The 27,090-nt window shown below is 48.0% G+C and overlaps 1 protein-coding gene across 2 annotated transcripts in view; it reads left to right on the top strand.

Annotated features, from left to right (window-relative positions):
- XRCC4 (X-ray repair cross complementing 4) overlaps positions 1–27,090 on the top strand; it is a 232,703-nt gene that overhangs the window by 153,955 nt on the left and 51,658 nt on the right. For both annotated transcript variants that reach the window (XM_033923470.1, XM_033923561.1), the window contains exon 8: positions 4,923–5,073. In XM_033923470.1, the coding sequence (XP_033779361.1) occupies positions 4,923–5,073 (151 nt within the window). The remainder of the gene's footprint in view (positions 1–4,922; positions 5,074–27,090) is intronic.

Below are 27,090 nucleotides of genomic sequence, written 5' to 3'. Positions count from 1 at the left end.
CTAAGCCGGCCCATGACCTGCCCAACTCCTACCCTCGACATGCCTCCCGAAACGCCCCATTTAGCTTTGGACGTTGAGTGGCACTATGAAGGCCTAGGTCGTTTTAAATACGTCCAAAACCCGGTTTTATTATTGGCGCTTGGACGTTTTTGAGAAATGTTCGTCCAAGTGCTGACTTGGACATTTTTCTCTTTCGATTATGAGCCCCATATTGCATAATGGCAGTTCTCAAACCTGTCCTGAGGGATCCCCTGCCAGTCAAGATTTCAGGCTATCTACAGTGAATATTCATGAGAGATTTGTATCACTGTCTGCAAATTTCTCAGTTGTGTATTTATTATGAATTTCCTAAAAACTTGACTATCTGGAGTCCTCCAGAACAGGTTTGCAAATCACGGTTGTACAGTAAAATGCAGCTAAGCATGTTTAAATAGCATACCCAGTTCTTTTTTCTTAGAGACCAATTTTTGGCTGATGTAAGCCACCGGGTGTTCCTACCCATCTACTTCTTGGGCTGAGACTGCCCCAGGCCCAACATCTGATGCATCTGTTTGCACCACAAAAGGTTTTGAAGTCTGGGCTAATTAACACCGGCTCTGAACAAAGGGCTTCCTTCAGGATCTTGAAAGCAGAGTCCAATTCAGATATCCATTGCATCTTCTCAGGGGCTTTCTTCTGCAGGAGGCAAGTCGGGGGCTCCTCTTTCTCAGCCAACCCCAGGGTAAAGTATCAATAGCATCAAGAAGGCAGTCTTTTCTTAGGCAGCTGGTGTGAGGGGCACTTGCAAGTACCCCTTGGTCAGGTCCAGAGTTGAAATGAATTGGGCACCTTCCAGCCTTTCAATGAGCTCATCAACCAGCATTCATTTTCCCGTCTAGTTTTGGCACCAGAACTATAGGAGATAACCAGTTACTGATGGACTCCTCACTGACCCTCAGTCCCAGCATCTCAGAGACCTCTTTCACCATGGCCTATTGCAAGATTTCTGGGACCTGACAGGGGTGATCTCAGACCACCATTCCTGGATCTGTGATTATATCAGTTTGGATAATTTCCAAAAAGAGAAGACCATAAGTCAGGGTGTCCAACCTTTTGGATTCCCTGGGCCACATTGGCTGAAATAAATGTTTCTGGGGCCGCACAAACATGCAAACACTGCAGCAAGACAGAGGAGGGAGCCGGCAAGACGATAAACACCCGGGGGCAGCAGAGGAAAACACTGCATCGCCCTCGACTGGGGCCGCACAAAATACTTCACTGGGCCGCAGTTGGACACCCCTGCCATAAGTCATTATTAAGATAGCTTGGGGGAATCCACTGCTTATTCCTAGAATAAGCAGCATAAAATCTGTTTTTCTCCTTGGGATCTTGCCAGGTACTTGTGACCTGGGTTAGCCACTGTTGGAAACAGGAGGCTGAGCTTGATGAATCTTTGCTCTGTCCCAGTAAGGCAACTCTTATGTTCTTATGCAAGGTGTGTCCTGGCCTGCCAGAAAACACATCTTCATTTTGGCAAGCTGACTGTTCGGAATTATATTTTTGCGTGGCTGAAACCTGATTTCCAAACAACACAGCCCAGCATAGAAGAGGGAGGATCTTCGGGCACGGCACCGGCATGTCCTGTGCGTTGGTGCTGGTGCCGGTGCCCAATTGGGGTAAGGGATATCGTTTTGGTGCTCGGGGAAGCATGTAAGATCGCGGGGGAGGGACGACTCGAGAGGGGGGGGATGCCGGATCGCTGGGGGGGATGCTGGATCGCGGGGGGGGGGATGTGGAGCAGCGCCGGTAGCCTTGGGTAGGGGGGAGTTGGTGGAAAGAATCAAATCAAGTTTCCATTCATTCCTATGGGGAAACTCACTTTGATATACGAGCAATTTGGTTTACGAGCATACTTCTGGAACGAACTATGCTCGTAAACCAAGGTTCCACTGTACACTTCCCCCTCCCCATTCGCGGTTTCTGCACTCGTGATTTCACATAATCGCGATTTTTTTCTGGGGAGGGGGAAAATTTTAAAAAACATATTTTTTACCTCCCTGCCGCCTTCCCGGCCTTACCTGGTGGTCTAGTGGGCTTTCGGGGCAGGAGCGATCTTCCTAAGCTCGTGCCCCGTGCAGATCGCCATGAGGAAATGGCTGTAGGGAGTTCCCTTCGTAGTCTCGAGAGACTACGGGAACTCACAGCAGCCATTTCCTCATGGCGATCTGCACGGGACAGGAGTGTAGGAAGATCGCTCCTGCCCCGAAAGCCCTCTAGACCACCAGGTAAGGCCAGGAAGGTGGCAGGGAGGTGGGGGTGGATCAGAGCCGGATAATCGCGGTTTTTCACCATTCGCGGTCCGACTCTGCCCGTATCCCCCGCGAATAACGAGGGAGAAGTGTACTTGTTGTCACAAGCTGTCTTTTCACGCGGCCCCACAAAATCCATAGACACTCTATCAAATGGGGTATCAAAATGGACATGGGCACAAGGGGGGCAGGTAGCGGGCTACTCAGCTGGTAGGATTGGCAGAAAAGCACTACCTGTTTATATATATTGGGCCAGAAAGATTGGGTTAAGATACATTCCCAAGTTTTCTATTCTCCCCAGGTAACCACTTAACAGGTAATGCATGCCAGTTGCGTAACCTGGTGATATAGATGCAGTATTAACAATTGTTCTATCTCCTCTCCCTCCAGGGTTCCCTTGGTTCCTCTATATGGCAAATCATTCTTCACTATGAAATTTGGGAGAGTTACCTGAGAGGGGTCCTGGTTGCCTATGGGATTCCTATCTACCATTATAATCTTGGCCCATGCTTCTCTAAAGGATTTGTCTTCGACCTGAGCTGTCTTAATATTTCTCATGGTCCCTTCCCCATTCTACTCAGGAAGACTGTCTAAAGGGTCTGTAGCATCCTATACCTCTTGTTCCCCTTGGCCCAAGTCTCCCTCAACTGCAGCTCCAAAATTCAGAGGGCAGCACAGTTTGTCTAATCGCCGCTGATGGTGACGTTTAGGAAATTCCAGGCTCTCTATATACAAATCAGAGTCATGCAACAAGAAAATCTTGGGGAAAGTCTCCTCTTCCTCCTCCTTTAAGCCAGCTGTCAGCTGGGCCCAGACAGCTCAGAACTTTGAGAAATTCTGCCCCAGGTCAACTGGGTAGGGGAGCCAGGGCAAAACCACCACCTCCAACTGGACTTGCCCGACTGGTGTATGAAGTAATACCCAAGCTGTGGGATAATTTCTCTGGTCCCCATGTACACATGACAGTTTGGTTTGATCATAATTCACTTGCAGTTGGAGTCTACTGGTGCCTGGTAGGGATTCCTGCTCACTTCAAATTGCAATATACAGTTCCTGTTCTCAAGGTGAGGCTTCCAAGAAGTTTCAAGCATAGAGAGTGACCAAATTCACATCTATGTTTCTTCATCTAACTCTGAGCTGTCTCTGGCTATGTGACATCTTTCTCCACATCTGAGAGAAAGTGTGGCTCTGGTGACTGGGTCAGCAGAGTATGGCATTCGTGGGGATGAGGACCTTCATTGCTCTGACCCCCCACCCCCCCACCCCCTTCTTGGGGATGCCGGGCTGGAGGGCAGTTTCAGGTCCTTAAAGTTTTCAGATCCTACTTTCTCTCATTTCTTCCCAGGACCTCCAGCTTTTGAGTGTTCTGGTACTGTAATCAGTAATTTGAGCTTGCAGAAAGCTTGGTATAACACCACACCTAATAAAATGTTGTGGCATAACTAGAATTAATAGATATTACTGATCTCCTTTACTGTTTAACATTTTCTGATGTCTAGAACTTCCACATGATAAAGTGAGGGTATGACATTACTATTAAAAAAACAACACTTCGTTAATATGTATATTGAGCTATGCAGTGTATCATATTCATATATAAGCCCATAACTGGCTAAATAATGTGATTTGCAGTACACTTGTATGTAAGATACTCTTTATGAACCAAGATTTCTAAATGAGCCTCATAATTCTTTGCCATAGGGACCTTTATAATATATATATATTTTTTCATTTATTATAATTAATTTTTATCAAATGGGTATGAAGTTTCATGTAGATGTGGGATCCTTCTTGATGTGCTATCAGAACATAAAATCAAAAGCTTCTAAACCACTATTTCAGTTTCTAAAATTTGACATAATTTCGGAGGAAGCCATATTTGGCAAAGTCAGGCTGATTTGAAAAACCTGAGAAAACTAAATTGGTTAAAGATGTCTGGCATGAGAATGTTCTATGGAACGTTATTTGATACATGGAAATAATCCAAAGAAAATACTTAATCATATATAAGGATTCAAATGTTGTCATATAATACTTTTGTATCTCTACCTACATTTGCTAACAGCTAGTTTCATTTATTTCATCATAGACTTTTCATTTCACATTTGTCTGCAGGCTTTCACACAGAAAATCATACTTATTAAAACCAATGAATTACATTATTGGGGAAAATATTATATTCCAAGATAAATTCTAAATGTTTCTTCCAGATTGGAACTGATGCTGGGATTTTTGTGCTATGAGTCTTGATTCCCAACTACTATGGGATTTTCCTGTACTTAATTAGGCCCACCCTTCCTCTGTTCCTTGTTTGGTCATTACAGCAGCAGGTCTGAGCCTAGGAATCCTGCATCTGGCCTCCTTCTGGAAACCTCTCTCAACTTCTCCCCAACCCACCCCCTCCACCCCCAACTGTGCACCTGTACTAAAACTGGTACAAAGCATAATATACTAAAATGTCAAGTGGTGATTGAAATATGCAATCACGGGTTGTGCTTTCCCTACCCCTGACCTAGTGTTATCTCTCTTTTTCCATGGTTGTTACTGCTGCTCTTTTTCATAAGGAATGATTTAAGCATTGTATTATTTTTTCTCAAGTATTGACTTGTACCCTCATATCATTGCTTTATTTAGCTGCTTCATCCAGAAGCCATTCCCTTCTCAGCACCCCAGATGATGTTCCAGATGTTGCACCAAATAGAAAACGGAGGCAACGGCAGCAGAAAAAAACAGTGACAGAAAGCAAAGTGACTAAGAAACAACCTGTGACTCAAAAGCAAGAAAGGTAATAAACATCTTAATGTTTATGCTATTACTAAATCAGTCAAATACTATGAAGCTCATAATCAAAACTTTGAAAATGTCCAAAACCCAGCCCAAGTCGGCAATTGGACATCCTAATACCGGGACGTCCAAGTGCCGATAATCAAAACTGACTTTCTGGACATCCAGCAGCACTTTTAGGCCACTGTGTGTCCAGAGCTCAAAGGGGCACTATGGGAGGTGTGTTATGGACAGACATCAGGCGGACTTAGACCTGTACGTCCTGCATGGGCCCAGAGTTTGCTCAGCAGAATTTCCCAGACTACCTCTTCCTCTCAACACACTGACATGCTACCACCACCACCAACACTAGGAACACCTCACCGAGTATGCCAGCAATGCTTATAAACTTTATAAAACACATTATTATATTTTCTTATAAAGCATATATTTTAACTGAACTCAGCCTTGCCATTCACAAAAATAGAAAAGTTCCCATTTCAAGCTGTCTCATGTACACTTTTCAAATCTAACATATTGTAATCACAAAACAGAAAATAAAATTATTTTTTCTACCTTTTGTTCTCTGATCAATATTCAAATCTTGTTGGTCCCAGGCTCTTGTTGTCTTGCTTGCCAGGGTCTCCTTTCTCCGTGCTAACCATCCGTCTGCCATCTCTGTTCTCCCCTTCCGTTTCCCTTCCCTCTCCCGGAGATCTGGCATCTTTCCTTTTTTTTGTCTCCATCCACAGATTCACCTTTTCTCAACTCCCCACCACCCCAGGATCCACCATCTCTCCCTTTCTGTTCCCAACTATCCTCCTATCCAGTATCTCTATCCCCCCTCCACACCATCCCCTGTTTCCAAGTTCTCTCCCTTTCTGTTCCTTCCCTCCCTAAATCCCATTATGCACCATCTCTCTCCCACTCCTCTGTTTTTAGACCCATTATTTCTAACCCCCAAAGTCTGGCATATGCACGTATCTTTGAACCCCCCCTTCCCTCTCTCCCTCTGTGTACTTTTACACCAGGACCCCCCTCCCCCGAAGGTCTGTCCCCCCTCAGAAGGGCTACACCCCACCCCTGAAGACCTGCACCCCCCGAAGGACTTTACCTCCCACCCGAAGGTCTGTCCCCCTCTGAACGCCTAAACCCCACCCCTGAAGGCCTGCACCCTCCCCGAAGGATTGTCCCCCCCCACCCGAAGGTCTGTCCCCCCCTGAAGGCCTGCACCCATCCCGAAGGCCTGCACCCACCCCGAATGCCTGCACCCACCCCGAAGGCCTGCACCCACCCCGAAGGCCTGCACCCCCGAAGGCCTGTCCCCCCCCCTTGAAGGCCTGACCCCCCCTTGAAGGCCTGCCTGCTTGTCCCCCCTTGAAGGCCTATCCCCCCTTAAAGGTCTGCCTGTCCCACCCCCTTGTAGGCGTGTCCCCCCTTAAAGGTCTGCCTGTCCCACCCCCTTGTAGGCCTGTCCCCCCCTTGAAGGCCTGACCCCCCCTTGAAGGCCTGCCTGCTTGTCCCCCTTGAAGGCCTGTCCCCCCCTTGAAGGTTGGCACCCCCCCAAAGGCCTGCACCCCCTTGAAGGCCTGTCCCACCCCCTTGTAGACCTGTCCCCCCCTTGAAGGCCTGCCTGCTTGTCCCCCCTTGAAGGCCTGTCCCCCCCCTTGAAGGCCTGCACCCCCCCTTGAAGGTTGGCACCCCCCCAAAGGCCTGCACCCCCTTGAAGGCCTGTCCCACCCCCTTGTAGGCCTGTCCCCCCCTTGAAGGCCTGCCTGCCTGTCCCCCCCTTGAAGGCCTGCACCCCCTTGAAGGTCTGCACCCCCCCCCCCCGAAGGCCTGCACCCCCCCGAAGGCCTGTCCCCCCACTTGAAGGCCTGCCTGCCTGTCCCCCCCTTGAAGGCCTGCACCCCCTTGAAGGTCGGCACCCCCCCCTGAAGGCATGCACCCCCCCTGAAGGCCTGTCCCCCCTTGAAGGCCTGTCCCCCCCCTTGTAGGCCTGCACCCCCTTGTAGGCCTGTCCCCCCCCCTTGTAGGCCTGTCCCCCCCTTGAAGGCCTGCCTGCCTGTCCCCCCCTTGAAGGCCTGCACCCCCTTGAAGGTCTGCACCCCCCCCCCGAAGACCTGCACCCCCCCTTGAAGGCCTGCCTGCCTGCCTGTCACCCCCCTCCCCCTTGAAAGTCTGCCTGCCCGCCCGCCCGCCCCACCCTGAAGGCCTGATGCCCCGACCCACCCCGAAGGACCATTCGCCCCCCTGGCCTCCCCGCACTACCTATGAAGCAGCCGCAGCAGGATCGCGACGTCAGCTATCTTTGCGCTGCTTAGGAGCTGCTTCCTGCGCCGGGCTACCTTAAGCTACTGCCCCCCCCACGCCCGAAGGACCGCTCGCCCCACTGACCTTCCAGCACACCTATGAAGCAGCCCGCAGCAGGATCGCGACGTCAGCAATCCCTCAGCTGCTTGGGCGCTGCTTCCTGCGCCGCGGTCCCGCCCCCTCCTCTGACGTCAGAGGAGGGACAGGACCGCAGCGCAGGAAGCAGCGCCCAAGCAGCTGAGGGATTGCTGACGTCGCGATCCTGCTGCGGGCTGCTTCATAGGTGTGCTGGAAGGTCAGTGGGGCGAGCGGTCCTTCGGGCGTGGGGGGGGGACTGAGCGGCAAGGCCGGGAACACCCCCTCAGAGCTGGTACCCGGGGCGGCCCGCCCCCCCCGCCCCCCCCTAGGTACGCCACTGCCTGCAGCAATAATCAAAGCTTTCCCTAGACATAGTAAATAAACATAAGAATAGCCTTACTGGGTCAGACCAATGGACCAGTAGCCCGTTCTCACGGTGGCCAATCCAGGTCACTAATACCTGGCCAAAAGCCAAGGAGTAGCTTCCCTCATGTCTTTCTCAATAACAGACTATGGACTTTTCCTCCAGGAAATTGTCCAAACCTTTCTTAAAACCAGCTATGCTATCCATTCTTACCACAACCTCTGGCAATGCATTCCAGAGCTTAACTATTTTCTGAGTGAAAAAAAAATAATAATAATTTCCTCCTATTGGTTTTAGAAGTATTGCCCTGTAACTTCATTGAGTGTCCCCTAGTCTTTGTAATTTTTGACAGAGTGAAAAATTGATCCACTTGTACCTGTTCTACTCCACTCAAGATTTTGTAGACTTCAATCATTTCTCCCCTCAGCCATCTCTTTTCCAAGCTGAAGAGCCACAACCATTTTAGTCTTTCTTCATACGAGAGGGGTTCCATCCCCTTTAAACCAGCTATGCTAGTACACGATGGCAGATAAAGACCTGAATGCTCCATCCAGTCTGCCCAATCACACTCATTATACATTCATAGTTAAATTGCCTTTTCTTTAATATTTCTGGGCAATAGATCATAGAAGTCTACCCGGTACTGTCTCAGGTTCTCACTGCTGTATTTGCCATTGAAGCCACTGAAGCTTATCCTAACCATCCTATCACTGGAGCTTTTATCAAAGCCCTCCCCAGCTCATCTTATACCAAATCACCATATACGGGGGACAGACCATGCAGGATTGCCCAGTACTGGCCTTAATTTGTTTTATACCATTTATTTTCTAATTAGAGATCCACTGTGTTCATCCCCTTAAAGATGCAGAAGAGAATTTCAGGCAGTGATGACAGTGATGTCTAAAAGGCTGGTTCTTGGAGACTAACCTCTTATTATAAAGCAATGCTTTAGAATTCATTTGGTAACATTTGTATCTCAGAATTGTCATTTATTGACATCCTAGACCACAGTTCTTCAACCGCCAGTCCGCAGACCGGTGTTGGTCCGCAAAAAAATCTTGCCGGTCCGCAAAGGATTCGGGTCCCCGCCGCAGCAAAAGGTGTCGGCGTCAGCTGACGTGCAACATTCCTGTTGCCGTCGCTATGCCGGCACTCCTGCCTTCCACCACCAACTCCTGCCGCGTATGTCTCCACACCCCCAGACAAGCAGCGGCAACTCTGTGTGCTTTTAACTTCGGCACACAGCTGCCCCTAAGCAGTATTTTAGCGCGGTTTCATGAGGCAGCCTCGGGGCCTTTGTTAGGCCGGCCCACATCGCATCATCGAAGCGGGCCAGCCTACCAAAGGCCCCAAGGCTGCCTCATGAAACCGCGGCTAAAATACTGCTTAGGGGCAGCTGTGTGCCGAAGTAAAAAGCACACAGAGCTGCCGCTAGCCTACATAGAGAAAACATTTGCTGGAGAGGGAAGGAGGGAAGGGAGAAGGGGTACTCCTGGACAAGGGAGGGGAAGGGGCTACTGCTGACAGGGGAGAAGGGAAAGGGAAGGGACGAGAATTACTGTTGGATAAGGGGAGGAGGAAAGGGAGAAGGGGTACTCCTGGACAAGGGAGGGGAAGGGGATACTATTGACAGGGGAGAAGGGGAAGGGACAATAATTACTGTTGGATAAGAGGAGGAGGAAAGGGAGAAGGGGTACTCCTGGACAAGGGAGGGGAAGGGGCTACTGCTGACAGGGGAGAAGGGGAAGGGACAAGAATTACTGTTGGATAAGAGGGAGGAGGAAAGGGAGAAGGGGTACTCCTGGACAAGGGAGGGGAAGGGGAAGGGGATACTACTGACAGGGGAGAAGGGGAAGGGACAAGAATTACTGTTGGATAAGAGGAGGAGGAAAGGGAGAAGGGGTACTCCTGGACAAGGGAGGGGAAGGGGCTACTGCTGACAGGGGAGAAGGGAAAGGGAAGGGACGAGAATTACTATTGGATAAGGGGAGGAGGAAAGGGAGAAGGGGTACTCCTGGACAAGGGAGGGGAAGGGGATACTGCTGACAGGGAAGAAGGGAAAGGGAAGGGACGAGAATTACTGTTGGATAAGGGAAGGAGGAAAGGGAGAAGGGGTACTCCTGGACAAGGGAGGGGAAGGGGATACTATTGACAGGGGAGAAGGGGAAGGGACAATAATTACTGTTGGATAAGAGGAGGAGGAAAGGGAGAAGGGGTACTCCTGGACAAGGGAGGGGAAGGGGCTACTGCTGACAGGGGAGAAGGGAAAGGGAAAGGACGAGAATTACTGTTACATAAGAACATAAGCAATGCCTCTGCTGGGTCAGACCAGAGGTCCATCGTGCCCAGCAGTCCGCACACGCGGTGGCCCAACAGGTCCAGGACCTGTGCAGTAATCCTCTATCTATACCCTTCTATCCCCTTTTCAAGCAGGAAATTGTCCAATCCTTTCTTAAACCCCTGTACTCTACTCTGCCCTATTACGCCCTCTGGAAGCGCATTCCAGGTGTCCACCACTCGTTGGGTAAAGAAGAACTTCCTAGCATTCGTTTTAAATCTGTCCCCTTTCAACTTTTCCAAGTGTCCTCTTGTTCTTTTATTTTTCGAAAGTTTGAAGAATCTGTCCTTCTCTACTCTCTCTATGCCCTTCATGATCTTATAAGTCTCTATCATATCCCCTCTAAGTCTCCTCTTCTCCAGGGAAAAGAGACCCATTTTCTCCAATCTCTCAGCGTATGAGAGGTTTTCCATCCCTTTTATCAAGCGTGTCGCTCTCCTCTGAACCCTCTCGAGTAACGCCATATCCTTCCTAAGGTACGGAGACCAATATTGGACGCAGTATTCCAGATGCGGGCGCACCATCGCCCGATAAAATGGCAGGATAACTTCTTTTGTCCTTGTTGTAATACCCTTCTTGATTATGCCTAGCATTCTATTTGCTTTCTTAGCGGCTGTTGCGCACTGTGCCATCGGCTTCATTGTCATGTCCACCATTACCCCCAAGTCCCTTTCTTGGTTACTCTCATTCAATAATATCCCTCCCATCGTATAGTTGTTGGATAAGGGGAGGAGGAAAGGGAGAAGGGGTACTCCTGGACAAGGGAGGGGAAGGGGAAGGGGATACTACTGACAGGGGAGAAGGGGAAGGGACAAGAATTACTGTTGGATAAGAGGAGGAGGAAAGGGAGAAGGGGTACTCCTGGACAAGGGAGGGGAAGGGGCTACTGCTGACAAGGGAAAGGGAAGGGACGAGAATTACTGTTGGATAAGGGGAGGAGGAAAGGGAGAAGGGGTACTCCTGGACAAGGGAGGGGAAGGGGATACTGCTGACAGGGGAGAAGGGGAAGGGACAAGAATTACTGTTGGATAAGAGGAGGAGGAAAGGGAGAAGGGGTACTCCTGGACAAGGGAGGGGAAAGGGCTACTGCTGACAGGGGAGAAGGGAAAGGGAAGGGACGAGAATTACTGTTGGATAAGGGAAGGAGGAAAGGGAGAAGGGGGTACTCCTGGACAAGGGAGGGGAAGGGGATACTATTGACAGGGGAGAAGGGGAAGGGACAAGAATTACTGTTGGATAAGAGGAGGAGGAAAGGGAGAAGGGGTACTCCTGGACAAGGGAAGGGAAGGGGATACTGCTGACAGGGGAGAAGGGAAAGGGACAAGAATTACTGTTGGATAAGAGGAGGAGGAAAGGGAGAAGTGGTACTCCTGGACAAGGGAGGGGAAGGGGCTACTGCTGACAGGGGAGAAGGGAAAGGGAAGGTATGAGAATTACTGTTGGATAAGAGGAGGAGGAAAGGGAGCTGGACAAGGGAGGGGAAGGGGATACTACTGACAGGGGAGAAGGGGAAGGTACAAGAATTACTGTTGGATAAGAGGAGGAGGAAAGGGAGAAGGGGTACTCCTGGACAAGGGAGGAGAAGAGGATACTGCTGACAGGGGAGAAGGGAAAGGGAATGAATGAGAATTACTGTTGGATAAGGGGAGGAGGAAAGGGAGAAGGGGTACTCCTGGACAAGGGAGGGGAAGGGGATACTGCTGACAGGGGGGAAGGGTCAAGAATTACTGTTGGATAAGGGGAGGAAAAAAGGGAGAAGGTACTGCTGACAGGGGAGGAGGAACATTGGAATGAAACAGCTGGCAGGAAGATTAGAGGAGGGGAAGGAGTCAGGATGGAATGGAGAGATCAGATGAGGAAAAGGGGAGAGACAGAGGAATGACAAAGTAGAGAGAGATTGATGCTGGGAAGTGGGGTCAGATGAAAAATAAGGAAAGAGGGACAAAGATGCTAGATCTGGTGTAGGAGAGAGGGGCATAGAAAGAACACAGATACCATATAGAGGGGAGGGGTAGAGGGCAGACAGTGGATGGAAGGGGCAGATGCTGAATTGAAGAGACAGAGGGCAGATGCTGGATGGAAGAGAGTGAAAAGACGATGAAAGCAGAAACCAGAGATGACAAAAGGTAGAAAAAAATAATTTTATTTCTATCTTGTGATTAGAATATATCAGATTTAAAATATGTATCCTGCTAGAGCTGATGTTAGACATAACTGGGGAGTGCAAAGCCCAGGCAGTGCGTCTTTAGCTTCCAGCTGGCTTAGGGCTCTCTCTGACCATGAGGCAGTTGCCCTAGTTGCACTCTCCCTAACACCATTCTTGCCATGTGTGACTGCGGTATTCTGTTAGCATGATATTTGTGTAGCATTCTGTAATAATTTGGCTTATTCAGTTTTCTTGATAGTAGAGGGGATATATGTGAAGGGGAGGGGATACGGGGGTTTTGTTGATCCTTGCCCTGTATTATTTATAAAATGGCAATTGTACAGAATATTGTTTCTTTTTATATTTTAATAAAATATGTTCAATATAAAATCATAACTATTTGAGGCTTGTGCGGATGGGATCAGATGGTTAACGGGACCGAGCTCGCGGGGATGGGGCGGAAATGGGGTTTTTAAAAATTTCAGTCTTATTAGTTTGCCGGTCCACAAAATAATTATTTTATTTCCACCGGTCCATAGGTGTAAAAAGGTTGAAGAACACTGTCCTAGACAGAACTTAGACGCCAGCAATTAGACCTGTTTTAGTTGCCTGAGTGCCCCATGACCCCTGGAGGGATTAAGGCATGATCCCCTTTACTCCTCCAGTGGTCACTGACCCCCCCCCCCCACCAACCAAAGATGAGGGGGAAAAAACAGTACATTGAGGACTTGCCATCAGCTGATCGTGGCAGGGGAATCTCCATCAGCTTAGCCAGATCAGCTGAACTGACAGGGAGATTCCTCTCTCCATCCCTCCCTCTGAGGCATCCCTCCTGCTGAGGGTTCTGGTGGGAGGGAGTGGATAGCTCCCCTACCAGGGGCCTTCACAGGGGCTTCCTTGCCGCAGTTGCTCACCTGATTGCAGCAGGGGGATTCCCTTATCGCGATCAGCTCAGCGCCCGTGTATACTTGAAATGTACATTTCAGGCATCTGTTACGGCCCTACGAAGGCACCTAGGGCCACTTAAACTTGCCCAAGGTCACTTCCGGGTGAAACCATGCCCAGCCTTGGGTGAGTTTACAGTAAGTGTCCTGACGCGTCTCCCTCAACTGCAACAAACGCCTACAGTGTAGATGGCCTGCCTTCGTTTTTTTTTTTAGAAAATGTGTGTCCTGATTAGCTGGTTAGACAGCAGTAGGATGCCTACCGCTGCCTACAACCAGGACACCGTTTATAGAATCAGCCCCTAAATTTATTTTACCTATGACTAATGTATACAAGATTCAGCACAGCATACCAAATTTTTTGCTCCATAAGATGCATTTTTTTCCCCCAAAAAAAGTGGGTGGAAATAAGGGTGCGTCTTATGCAGTGAATACCGTGCACCTCCCCTCCCCATACCTTTATGTAATCCTGGCGGTCCAGCACGGCATTGGCAGGCTCCCCTGCTGGACGGCTGCCCGAGTCCTCATCTGCCACTGCAGTGAGAGGCAGGCGCAAGCCCTAAGCACGCCTGCCTGGTCCTACGCCACGGCCCGAATGGTGTTGTCAGTTCGGTCCAGCACTGCATGAGTAGGCTCCCCTATCTGCCGTGGAAGTAAAAGGATGTGGTGGTGAAGAGGGAACAGTTGGACAGATGGAAAGGGATGCAAGAGGGGCATCAAGGAGATGGAGAAGGTGTGAAGAATACTAGGATCAGACTTTGGGAGGGAAAAAAGTTTTCCATTACTCTATGCTCAGAGGTAAGGCTTCCTGGTCAGCCATGGGCAATATATAGAAAATGCTACCCACATCTTTGTGAAGAGAAACAAGTGCATAAATGTAAACCTCCTATCTTTTCTTTCTTTTTTTTTTTTTTTTTTGTAATATCATGTTTATTAAGACGGAGAGTCAATGCAGATACAATGCAGATACAGAACCAAAGAGAAGCACAAAAATTACCTATCTTTTCTTTCTATTTAAACAACAGTATTTCATTTTGAGGACTGTTTCTTTAATGTTTAATATTTTTATAAACTGTGTACTGTACAGGAGAACATAAATACACATAGATTTTCACATGATCTGAGCTACATATAATTTCAACTTAAGAACGGTTTTAAAATTAGAACTCATTCTAAACTCGGGGACTGCCTGTATTTATATTGATAGAAAGTTCTTGAAGTTACTTTAAGGGGGCCTTTTACTAAGGCCTGGCCTGCAGCAATTCAGAAATTAGCACGAGTCAAAAAAGTGCGGCTCAGAGGTGTCTGCTGCAAGGCAGGTTTTCAACCACATGTACTGCCAGGTGAAAAGGCTCCTCCGCTAACCCAGTAGTAAGAAGCACCAAGCATCTTTACTACAGCATGCCAGTGCATTTTAGGTACTGTCTTACTGCCTGAGTTGCTGCACATTAAATCTTTTTTTACTGCAGCGACAATTGTGGCGTGCCTGCGGTATTGTTTATCATGCAACAATGCCTCACCATGCCTTAGTAAAAAGGCCCCTAAGTTCACTGGAATGTTCTGCAAAAAAGGTAAATTTCAAAATATCAATGTCTTGGTCACAAAAGCACTCTATGAGCACCAGGAGCAGCGCGGGCCATTCAGCATGGCTCCCCGCACTAGAAACTGCTAGCGCAGTTTAATAGAAAAGGCCCATAGTTAATGAAAATGGTGTATTTTGTCTAATCATTTGAGCTCAATGTATCATCATTGGTATTTCCCTCAAAATTGTGTGCATAACTTGCAAATGATTAAAACTTTCTCCCATATAGTTCGAACAGTCAAATTCTCCATGGAACTCTCTGTCCTCTCCAAATAATAAAGTGCTAAACAATCAAATAAAATGTATTTGCTAACGTAGTATCTCATTCAGAATTTGTGCAAATAATACAGTACTTAGCTACATCACTAGCATCCACTGTTGAGGGAGTGAGCTTGAGACGGTTCAGCGTTTCTTGTGCTCTCCTCAGCAAAGGATTTTTTTTTCTGTAACTATTTATTCATGCATTTCTTCTGATACATAATGCCAACAACTTGACCCCAAAAGTCAGTGGAGGCCATAAGTTAAAACATTTCTTATGCACAATATATGAGGACAAAGCTCAAAAAGAGTGTGCCCACCTCTATTAGATTTTCTTGTCACCAATAATCATCCTCTTTCTTCTCTTCAAACATGGCAACAGCTTTACAAAAATGCTGACAAATGTGGCTGCTGCCAATCCAGTTATCCCAAGTGGAGAATTCCAATTACCGTATTTTCGCGGATATAACGCGCGCGTTATACGTGATTTTACGTACCGCGCATACCCCTCGCGCGTTATATGCCTGAGCGCGGTATACAAAAGTTTTTAAACATAGTTCCCACCCCGCCCGACGCCCGATTCACCCCCCCAGCAGGACCGCTCGCACCCCCACCCCGAACGACCGCTCGCACGCGCTCCCACCCGCACCCGCGATCGGAGCAAGAGGGAGCCCAAGCCCTCTTGCCCGGCCGACTCCCCGACGTCCGATACATCCCCCCCCCCGGCAGGACCCTCACCCCGAAGGACCGCCGACTCCCCAACAATATCGGGCCAGGAGGGAGCCCAAACCCTCCTGGCCACGGCGACCCCCTAACCCCACCCCGCACTACATTACGGGCAGGAGGGATCCCAGGCCCTCCTGCCCTCGACGCAAACCCCCCCCCCCCAGCGACCGCCCCCCCCCCCAAGAACCGCCGCCCGTCCCTCAGCCGACCCGCGACCCCCCTGGCCGACCCCCACGACACCCCCACCCGCCTTCCCCGTACTTTGTGTAGTTGGGCCAGAAGGGAGCCCAAACCCTCCTGGCCACGGCGACCCCCTAACCCCACCCCGCACTACATTACGGGCAGGAGGGATCCCAGGCCCTCCTGCCCTCGACGCAAACCCCCCTCCCTCCAACGACCGTCCCCCCCCAAGAACCTCCGACCGACCCGCGACCCCCCTGGCCGACCCCCCCACCCCCCTTCCCCGTACCTTTGGAAGTTGGCCGGACAGACGGGAGCCAAACCCGCCTGTCCGGCAGGCAGCCAACGAAGGAATGAGGCCGGATTGGCCCATCCATCCTAAAGCTCCGCCTACTGGTGGGGCCTAAGGCGCGTGGGCCAATCAGAATAGGCCCTGGAGCCTTAGGTCCCACCTGGGGGCGCGGCCTGAGGCACATGGGCCAAACCCGACCATGTGTCTCAGGCCGCGCCCCCAGGTGGGACCTAAGGCTCCAGGGCCTATTCTGATTGGCCCACGCGCCTTAGGCCCCACCAGTAGGCGGAGCTTTAGGATGGATGGGCCAATCCGGCCTCATTCCTTCGTTGGCTGCCTGCCGGACAGGCGGGTTTGGCTCCCGTCTGTCCGGCCAACTTCCAAAGGTACGGGGAAGGGGGGTGGGGGGGTCGGCCAGGGGGGTCGCGGGTCGGTCGGAGGTTCTTGGGGGGGGACGGTCGTTGGAGGGAGGGGGGTTTGCGTCGAGGGCAGGAGGGCCTGGGATCCCTCCTGCCCGTAATGTAGTGCGGGGTGGGGTTAGGGGGTCGCCGTGGCCAGGAGGGTTTGGGCTCCCTTCTGGCCCAACTACACAAAGTACGGGGAAGGCGGGTGGGGGTGTCGTGGGGGTCGGCCAGGGGGGTCGCGGGTCGGCTGGGGGACGGGCGGAGGTTCTTGGGGGGGGGCGGTCGTTGGGGGGAGGGGGTTTGCGTCGAGGGCAGGAGGGCCTGGGATCCCTCCTGCCCGTAATGTAGTGCGGGGTGGGGTTAGGGGGTCGCCGTGGCCAGGAGGATTTGGGCTCCCTCCTGGCCCAATATTGTCGGGGAGTCGGCGGTCCTTCGGGGTGGGGGTGCGAGTGGTCCTGCCGAGGGGGGAGAAGAATCGGACGTCGAGGGGGGGCATCAGGCTTTCAGGATGGGGACAGGACTTCAAGGGGGGACAGGCAGATCTTCAAGGGGGACAGGCAGACCTTCAAGGGGGGACAGGCAGACCTTCAAGGGGGGACAGGACTTCAAGGGGGACAGGCACGGAGAGGCGGGGCAGTGCACCGAAAGTCAGGGCGGGTGAACGGTGAGTCGGGGCAACCAGAGGAGAGTCGGGGCAGTGCACCGAAAGTCAGGGTGAGTCGGGGCAACCAGATGAGAGTCGGGGAGGGCGAAAGGAGAGTCGGGGTGGCCAGAGGAGAGTCGGGCAGCATGCGCGTTATATGCCTGAGCGCGGTATAGAAAAGTTTTTGTACATATCATCGTGATTTCTGCGCGCTATACCCCTGTGCGCGTTTTACAATGGTGCGCGTTATATCCGCGAAAATACGGTAGTCTATTATAACAGTACCAGATTACAAAGTTTATCAAAAAAACATTCCAACAGCAGTTAAAAAAAAAAAATCCAACATTTCTCTATTATCAAAAAATCAATAAAAATGTTGCCATTCAATCCAAAGATTTAACCTGGTAGGTTCAAATTAATGCAACTAAATTTAAATAGAAACATAGAAAAATGAAGGCAGATAAAAACTATATGGCCTATCCAGGTTGTCCATCTGTGTCATTTATTATCCCTTCCTCTCCCCCACCGATCTTATGTACCTGTCTCAAGCTTTTTTGAATTCAGATACAGTTTTCTCCCTCCCATCTCCTCCACCAAGAAGCCATTCCACAAATTCACCACCATTTTCATGAAGAAGTATCTCCTCAGTTTACTTCTGAGTTTGTCCCCTTTCACCTTCATACTATGCCCCCTCTTTCCAAAGCTTTCTTTCAGTTGAAAGAGATTCACCTCATCATTTATGCCATGGAGGTATTTAAACATCTCTATCATATATTCCTTCTCCCGCCTTTCTTCCAAAATATACATATTGAGATCTTTAAGTCTGTCCCCATAGTGTATTTTGATTTCCATGATTAGTCTTTTAAAAAAAACCCCTCCTTTTTAGCTTTAAACAAAGTCGGTTCTCATTTTTTACTTCAATTTTGTTCATGAGCTTTGGATTATGCGGGATATAAATTTAATAAATAAATATAATTTTGGTATTTAGTTTTCATCAATTACATGTACTGTTTACATATTGATTGAACAACCATGTGCAAGCCACAAAACAATTTAAAAAGTGTTCTGTGTATTCACATGACTTTATCAGCAAGTCTAGATTTCTTCCATATCTTCCATATGTGCCTTCTAAAGCTGACAACGTTTTACTCTGCCTCGGGGAAGAATATTTTATGTAAACATCAAAGCAAGGAATTGCTAATTCAAAACACTTGTTAAAAAAAGACTCCTGTTGTGCCAGTCCAAAATATTCACTTGCGTCAAACAAACAAATTACTTTGAAATATAGCTTGCAACTTTACTGCCAAATGTGAAATAAAAAAACTGCTTGATGTTCTTCTGCTTGCTACTCCTCTTTTCTGATATTAACCAATCACTCCATGTCTTTTCAATTCTACCTTAACCTCATTGGTGTATGGTTCCACAATCACTTTTAAACTAAGTATAATCAGTAGATTACCTATTTCTGCCCACACCCTTCCCCCCCTCCCCCCGGGCCCGATCCATATATATACATATATACATATATATATATGTGTGTGTGTGTGTGTGTGTGTGTTTTAACCTTATGAAATAGCAATGTGTATTCAAATTACAATCTTAAAAATAACAGGGGACAATCCCCTTTTCTTACAATTTGGAGCTGATTTATGTAGCTTTTCCTCCATAGATACAGGATAGAAAAAAAGCCTTTGTGAATCCAACCCTTAATGACCAATATACTATATATATTTTAAAAATGGAGAATGACGCGGGAACTCATTTTCCTGCTTCGTCTCCGTGAGTTCTTTTCCTGCCCCTGCCCCATTCCTGCAAGCTCCGTCCTCATCTGCACAAGCCTCAAACACTTAAAAATCATAAGAATTTGAGGCTTGAGTTAAAACGGAGCTTACAGGAATTGGGCAGAGACAGGGATAGCGCCAAAACCCGCGGGGACGGGGCAGGAAAATTAAGTTCCTGTGTCATTCTCTAGAAAAAACTAAGAAAACACAAGGTCCAGACATAGTGAGAGTATTGGTGAGACCGTCTAGTGTGAATGTCTTTGCTTTTGTAGGTAATATTCTTTTGGTTCTCATGCACCTACACTTTTCCTTTACCAGACTATTAGGTGTGTTGCTTTCTGTTAAAAAGGCAGAAATCTGTAACTTTGCCACTTCCAATGTCCCTTCAGAGAGAATGGAATGGAGAATTTATCTAGACTTGGGATAGCAATTCTATTTATTATTTGGGAATTACCATTCCTTGTGATTCTCCTAAGAGGGCTTATTTGTCCCGCCTTCGTGAGACCGCTCCCTGTCTTCGATGCCAAGCTCCAGAAGCGGGCTTGGGACACATGTTTTGGACTTGCCCTGCTGTTCAAGATTTTTGGACTGCTATTTTTGTTTTTGTGGAGCACATTTGGAAAATTATCATTCATCGCTCCTCTTTGCTTTTATTTGGAGTGGTTCCCCACTATTTCCCTTGTACACGGGGGGCTGCTGCTTTCCTTAAGTGGACTGTCCTTGTTGCCCTGAAATGTATTTTGTTAAAATGGCTGGAGGATGATGCTACGGATTACTCCCTTTGGCGCTGTCCGATGATTACCCTCGTAATGTGGGAACGGAGGGATGTGGCGGACCTTTCCTCTCTTTCAGGCCGCATCTTTCAACGCACTTGGGAACCATTTTGGACTACCATGACTCCTTTGGCTCGCAGTCGTTTGCTTAACTATTGAATCTGTGTTTTCTGTCCCATTATGTTGAACTTGGCATGTCTGTTTCCTTTTGTGTTTTTTTTCATTGCTAATGTTGTCCTTGGAAGGAGGATCCCGGGGGGGGGGGGGAGGAGGAGTTTGGGAGGGTTTGTTTGAGGGTGGGGCGGGGTTGTTTGGGGGGAAGAGTTGTGTGGGGACTGGGTTCTGTACTCTAAAAACTTGAGCTTGCTTGTACTTTGTTTCGTTACCCTGTTGTTGTTTTTGCTGAGCTCAATCAAATATATTTGAACATTCCTTGTGATTTAACCACCATATATGCTTCCAATATACAACTGCTCCTGACAGCCACTGAATTGAAATTAAAAGTTTGGCAAAAAAATCCCATATCATTATTAGACAAGATTGCTCTGCATAACTTGATGATCATACCCAGTGGTATAGTGAGGGAGGGAGGCGCATGGGGTGGTAGCGCTCAACATTGCCTTGCAGCCCCCACTCTTGCCTGCCACTTGAATAGCTCCCCTCTGCATACCTCTTTAAATGTTCGCAGGCATGAGCAGCATCTTCCACCTCCTGCTCACACCAACCTGCTTGCTCTAGTGAACATTTCAAGAGGTATACAAGGGGCAAAGAGGAGGAGAGGCACAGGCAGCACCAGATGGCATCCGAGGTGGTCCATCCCCCTCCCCCCTTACTACACCACTGATCATACCTCAATAGCTTTATATTTTCAAAATGTAAAAGAGATCCTGCACAACAACCTCTGGACTTCATGCTGTGCTATAGACCTCTTGGATTATGGTCAAATGTGCTCCAAGGGAGTATGAGTTCATATCTAATGCTATCATGTTCCTCTCTTATGTGGTTAGGTGACTTTAATCTACCCCTAGAAAATATTTTAGATGAGGATGTGAATGATCTTAAATAGTTCCTTAATAACTTTTCCTTTTTATGTACAGTATCAGTAACGTGATCATTTATATTTTTCCTCAAAACAGGACATCTACTAATTTTCAGTCCCGCCCTCAATTTCTTCCATTCATTTTTCATATACACACAATATCTTAATTCATAATGGTAACCATAAATTTTTTTAAAAAAACACAAAGCACACTGTATGCAGAGAAAATGTTAATTATCATTTATATTAGAGAATGACACGAGGAAAAAAATCTGTCCCCGTCATCGCCCTGTCCCCGGCCCACCATCCTCTGCACCGCCCCATCACCGCCATTCCCTTCACCGCCCCTGTCACCGTCACCGCCATCCCTTTCACCGCCTCATCACCGCCACTGCCATCCCATTCACCGCCCCGTCACCGTCCCCGCAGCATCCATATAAGCCTTAGTACTGTAATATTTAGCTTATTCCTTTCTTATAAATCAAAGTTCCTGCTGCTGAACTAGAGAAAGAGATGTTCAGCTGGCAGGGCTTTGTTTATAAATTTTTATCAACACAACTAATATACTACTTTATCCTAAAGCAAAAAATAAATAAATAAATAGAATTTTTTTTCTACCTTTGTTGTCTGGTTTCTGCTTTCCACATCTTCTCATTCAATTCCTTCCATCCACTGTGTGTCTTCTCTCTGAGTCTTCCATTTGCTGTTACTGTGCCGTCCCTTCACCCTCCCCCAATTGGTCTAGCACCCATCTTCTTCCCTCCGCTCCCCCATAGTCTGGCATCTGTCTTCTTCCCACTCTGTCTTCCACATTTCCCTTCAGGGTCTGTTCCTCTCTACCCTCTTTCAATGTCTGTTCTATTCCTTTCTACCACCACCCTTCCCTCTCTCCTTTACCATCTGTTCCTTTCTACCACCCTTCAGCTCCTCTCGCGTGGCCTATCTATCTACCTCCCTCTCTCTTATTTTCGTGGCACGTTACAATGTAATTTGTGCAAGCCGCTGGAGCCTGCGAGCTCTGTCCCTGTCCCATTCCTACAAACCATCTTGCTTCTGTGTTCCTATTTTCCCCATTTCTAATATTTCTCCTATGTATCTGCCATTGCCCCCCCCCTGTGTCCATATACCATCCCCATGGCATGTCCCCTTTATGTCTCTGTCCCTATGCCCCATGCACATAATTTCCCCTCTTTCTGTTACCTTCCTCTGTCCAGATTTCCTCTATCTTCCTCTTCCATACCAGCGTGTCTTCTTTTCAACCCCATCTAGCTTCTTTCCTTCTTTCTCCCCCCCCCCTGTTTCCAGCATCTGGCTCACCTGCCTGTCTTCCCCTTTCTTTCCTGCTGTGGGTTTCTTTCTTTCCCTCTTCATCCCCTTGACCCAGAATTTTTTTTCCTTTCACTCCCTCCTTCCTAGTATGAGCCGGGAACAAACGCGATTGCAGAGTCTAGCAGCCCCCACCTACCCGATCGCAGCGTTTAGCCAGCTCCCTCCCTCCACCTCACCTTACATTCTGAGTTTGCCGGCTTCCTTTTTCCATGAGCCGCACGCGTTTAAAAAGACACTCACGCGCGGCTGCGCGAGTCCATCAAGCTTCTCCTCTCCTGCAACTTCCTGTTTCCGGTTGCATCAGAGGAGAAGCTTGATGGACTCGCGCAGCCGCGTGTGCACGGCTTTTTGAACGCGTGCGGCTCAGGAAAAAGGAAGCCGGAAAATTCAGAATTTAAGGTGAGGTGGAGGGAGGGAGCTGGCTAAACGCTACGGGCGGGCGGTGGCTGCAGGGACCGCGCGATCCTTAATGCCTCACTGCGGAGACAAGACCATTCACCGCTCCACGGGCGGTGAATGGCCTTGTCCCCGTCCCCGCAGCAACTGTTATTTTTCATTCCCCGTTTTGGCGGGTTACCCGCGGCTAGCTTGATGACGGTAACCGCCACCGTGTCATTCTCTAATTTATATTCAGGTTTTTTTCTAAGAGGTCAAGACAGATAACTTTAAAATATGTAATGTCACCTCAGTAACAACTATAGAAATAGACAAATATAGTGCAAAATATAGACAGAAGATATAAATTCTCAAAACTGACACATTTAGATCACTAAATTGAAAATAAAATCATTTTTCATACCTTCATTGTCTGGTGAATCTCTGGTTGCACTTCCTTCTAAATATGCATCCTTTCTTTCTTTCATTTCTTTCTCTTTCTGTCTTTCTTTCTCTCCCCCCTCCTTTCTTTCTCTCTGTCTTTCTTTCTCTCTCCCTGCCCCCCCAGCCACCACCGCCACACTCCCCCAACTTTTTCTTTCTTTCTCTCTGCCTCCCCCCCCATCGCCACTGCCGTTGGTGATTTCTCCCTGCTTCCCCGACGCCAACGCTGACACAGCAACAGGGCCAGGCGCGTGCCTGCACAACGGACGGCCCACAAGCCTTCCCACGATGTCAATTCTGATGTCGAAGAGGAAGTTTCAGGTTAGCCATTCACTGCCTGAATTGATGTCGGGGGGAAGGTTTGTGGGCCGGATGTTGTGCAGTTGCTGCACGCGCCTGGCCTTGCTGCATCGGCATCGGCGGCAGGGAAGCAGGGAGAAAGCCCGGGCTCCGCGATTGACTCGCAGCTTCAGTATAGCACAGCTTCAGGATGCCGAAAAGTCCCGTTTTCAGAAAGAGAGAAATCCACTAGACTCTAATGGGTTGCTCTCTTTCTGAAAACGGGACATTTCCACATCCCGAAGCTGTGCTTGAGGACAACGGGACTGTCTATCTAAAAACAGGATGGTCACATTAAGTATCAGGCCCTACTATCAAAAAGGGCCATTCATTGGATATGATTACAGTAAATGAACCAAATCTGCTGTCTTTTAGTGAATGGTCACCTTTAATTTGTTCAGAGTCAGACCATTATTTATGCAGATTTACTCTAAATTGTAGATCATCTTACATATACTCATATCCAAAAGGAAAGTCAATTAGGACTCGAAGGACAATTGATGTTCAACTATTTTGGAAAAGGATGGGTTCTTCTCTAAAGACAATTCCAATCCTGACCTAAATTGTATACAATAGTTGAAATCCATGAAAACCACATGACTCTATGGCTCCACTAGTTGAGAGAAAAGTACCTAGAAGTGAAAGAAGGCCATGGGTTTTTTGTTTGGTTTTTTTGCAGAATTGAGGAGTTTAAAAGAGAATATTGCAAATTAGAACAGGCTTGGAGGAATTCAGAGGAATCTATTGCTTAGAGATAAATGGAGGAAATCATTTTCACACTACAACTGTGAAAATTAAGCAACACAAATGCAAATATTTTACAGATTTGATTGGGGAGGACAAGAAAGATTTAAGAAAACTATTTAAAATTCTGACAAAACTAACTGACTGCTCTTCTGTGAATTCTTCAAATGTAGATTCTCCTACATCTAACACACTAGCATTATATTTTTCAAATACAATTGATACTATATTAAACTACAGAAATGCTACAGATGATACTATCTCTGAGGTAATCTAGTTAGTATACCAAAAGATAGAACAGTAGTTCTCAAACTTTTTTGGTTTGCATCACAATATAAAAAATAGGAAAAACTTTTACAGTGCACTTGTACACAAAATTAAGAAATATTAACTAAACTATGAATAAAAGTAATAAACTTCAGAAAGCTATTAAGCTTATTTTAATAAATTAAGGCCCTCTTTTATCAAGCCTAAGCATGGTTGTTTGAAACATAAGCTTGATGTTTTTTGGCAACTTTCTCAGTGTTAGGATATATATGAGACAAACCTACCCTCATTTCATCTTCATTGCATTGAAGTCTTTCTCACTCTTTTTTTTTTTTTTAGCATGTAATATTACTTAATGAAGAAACCCTAATTCACATAGATATGATGTAGAAAACTGAGGTGACAACAAAGGTGACCAATTGGTGTTCACTCTCTTTTAATGGGCTCAACACGATCGTGTTTCGGCCCACAAGGGCCTGCCTCAGGAGTCTTATATTAAATCAATTTGAGCAATTTCCAAACCTTCAATGCATACTACAGTTTGTAAGGGAGAGGAGAAAAGTTCATTGTAGTATGTATTGAAGGTTTGGAAATTGCTTGAATTGATTTATCACACGACTCCTGAGGCAGGCCCTTGTGGGCCGAAACATAATCATGTCGAGTCAATTACAATTAAAAGAGACTGAACACCAATTGGTCACCTTTGTTGTTGGATTTGCTGCTCACTGCTGTGAAGGCAGTTTCTCCTATTTGTATCCAAGAAAACTGAGGTGATACACGCCATAAAAAAGTATTAAAAGAAAAGCTAAGTTTGTCATTTACAGTGAAACACTCACAGAAGGAAAAAAAATACAGGTGTGCCCCATCAGGGAGGACTAAGAAGAAAACAATGACTTAGAAAAATGTAAAGTTAAGAAATAGGCAAAGGACATACCTGAGAATGACCGGGGGGTCATGTGATGCCGGGAGAGTGAACGGATGTGTGCCTCCACAGCTCCTGGCTGCACCGCAGCAAAACCTTACACAGACCTTTTGCATTTGCTTCAGCGGCCGTACATTTGGCTTTCCCCTGCTCTTTATTATAGCGGCGAGCAGCGCCTCTCTTTCTCTGAGCAATCTCTGAGGCATGTTGGCTAAACTGCAGTGCGGGGTGAAGGGTAAGCAGAAAGCCCCAGAGCCCAAGATGGCGGAAATCCATGAGGCGCCGATATTTACCTTAGGAGCTGCCGCGGTGCAGGAGCTGACACGCTCTCTTACCCTCGTCATGGAGGTTAAACGTGATAAAATACATACTTTCATGGAGGATATTAAGGAGAGTTTGGACTCTCATGCTGGGAGACTGCAGCACGCTGAAGATCGTATAACTCAGCAGGAGAAGAGCGCAGCTCATTATGAAGAACGGCTCTGCACTCTGGAATCGGCGAATCGTACCCTCTCGGAGCGCCTTGAAGACCAGGAGAACAGGGGGCGCCGGAATAATCTCCGATTTGTCGGCATCCCTGCCTCAATTCGGTACGTTGATCTTCACAGCTGGCTGGAGAGCTGGCTGACCAAGGCCTTGGATCTACAGGACCTCCTGACACCCTACTCTTTCGATTGGGCCCATCAAGTGGGGCAATGGCGAGAGGACGATCTGAGGCCTCGTCCAGTGATAGCCCGCTTTCTTAGCTATGTGGCTAAGGAAAAAATTCTCGCTCAGTACCACAAGGGCCATGCCTTCACCTATGAGGGCACTAAGATCCTCATCTTTCAGGATTTCTCCCCTCAAGTTTCATCGCACCACAGAGCCATGGCTCCATACTGCAACACCTTGTTCACCAGAAATATTCACTTTTCTCTACTGTATCCAGCGAGGGTCCACATTTCCTTCAATAACAAAACCATCTTTTTGAACACACCTGAAGAAATGGATCTCTTCATCAAAAAACTGCCTGCTGCGCTGCCTGGGGAGCCTCCTGTGCCGTGATTAGATCTGCTTCATGTGCCTGCAAGTTTGAAAGCAGAGAGGACCCACACCTACTTCTGGAGGATCTTGTTGATACCTGCTTGTAGGCCTTGAGCCCGCACATGATGTGGTTTTGTTTGACCTTGTACATACAGAGGTGATTTCGTTGGGCCATGTACTGCTGGGTCTCCCTCTGCCCTGTTTCCTTCGGGCAGTTTTGCTACCACTTCTTGTCTGCAGGCCTCCTGCCCTCTAGCCCTGTGGGGAGGGCAGGGGGAGGGTCCGCTTTGTATTCTCCTGTGGACTTTGCACTGTGTTATGGTTGCACTCTGTTTATTTTGTTTATTCTGATTATATGCGGGGGTTTGTGGGGGGGTCTATTTTACCTCTCCTATGCCTCTTTGTTTGAGTGTGGCCCGGAGCTACCCATTGTTCTACATTATGTGTGCTCTGTTTTCTGTGCGACGATTGGGGTGTCGCATGGAGGAGGATGGTGTGTATGGGAGGTGGGGAGTGAATGGAGGATGACTGTGGATGTATGGCTCTGGATTGTGCGGTGTGTGCAGCGTTTCTCTTTGATGTTTCCTTTGGGTGCTTGTGAGACGAGGGGGGGATTTTGCTGGGACGTCCCACCTTCTTACCAGTTTTCTATGTTTCTTTGTTGCAGTTTGTCACCACCTGTACTTCTGCCGAGCGCTTTAGGCAGCCTGGCAGTGACATATGACTTAAACTCTG

Source organism: Geotrypetes seraphini, chromosome 1, assembly GCF_902459505.1.
Source record: "Geotrypetes seraphini chromosome 1, aGeoSer1.1, whole genome shotgun sequence".
NCBI classification, from domain to species: domain Eukaryota; kingdom Metazoa; phylum Chordata; class Amphibia; order Gymnophiona; family Dermophiidae; genus Geotrypetes; species Geotrypetes seraphini.
Note: the sequence above shows the minus strand (reverse complement) of the source record. Positions and strands in the feature narration are given on the sequence as shown.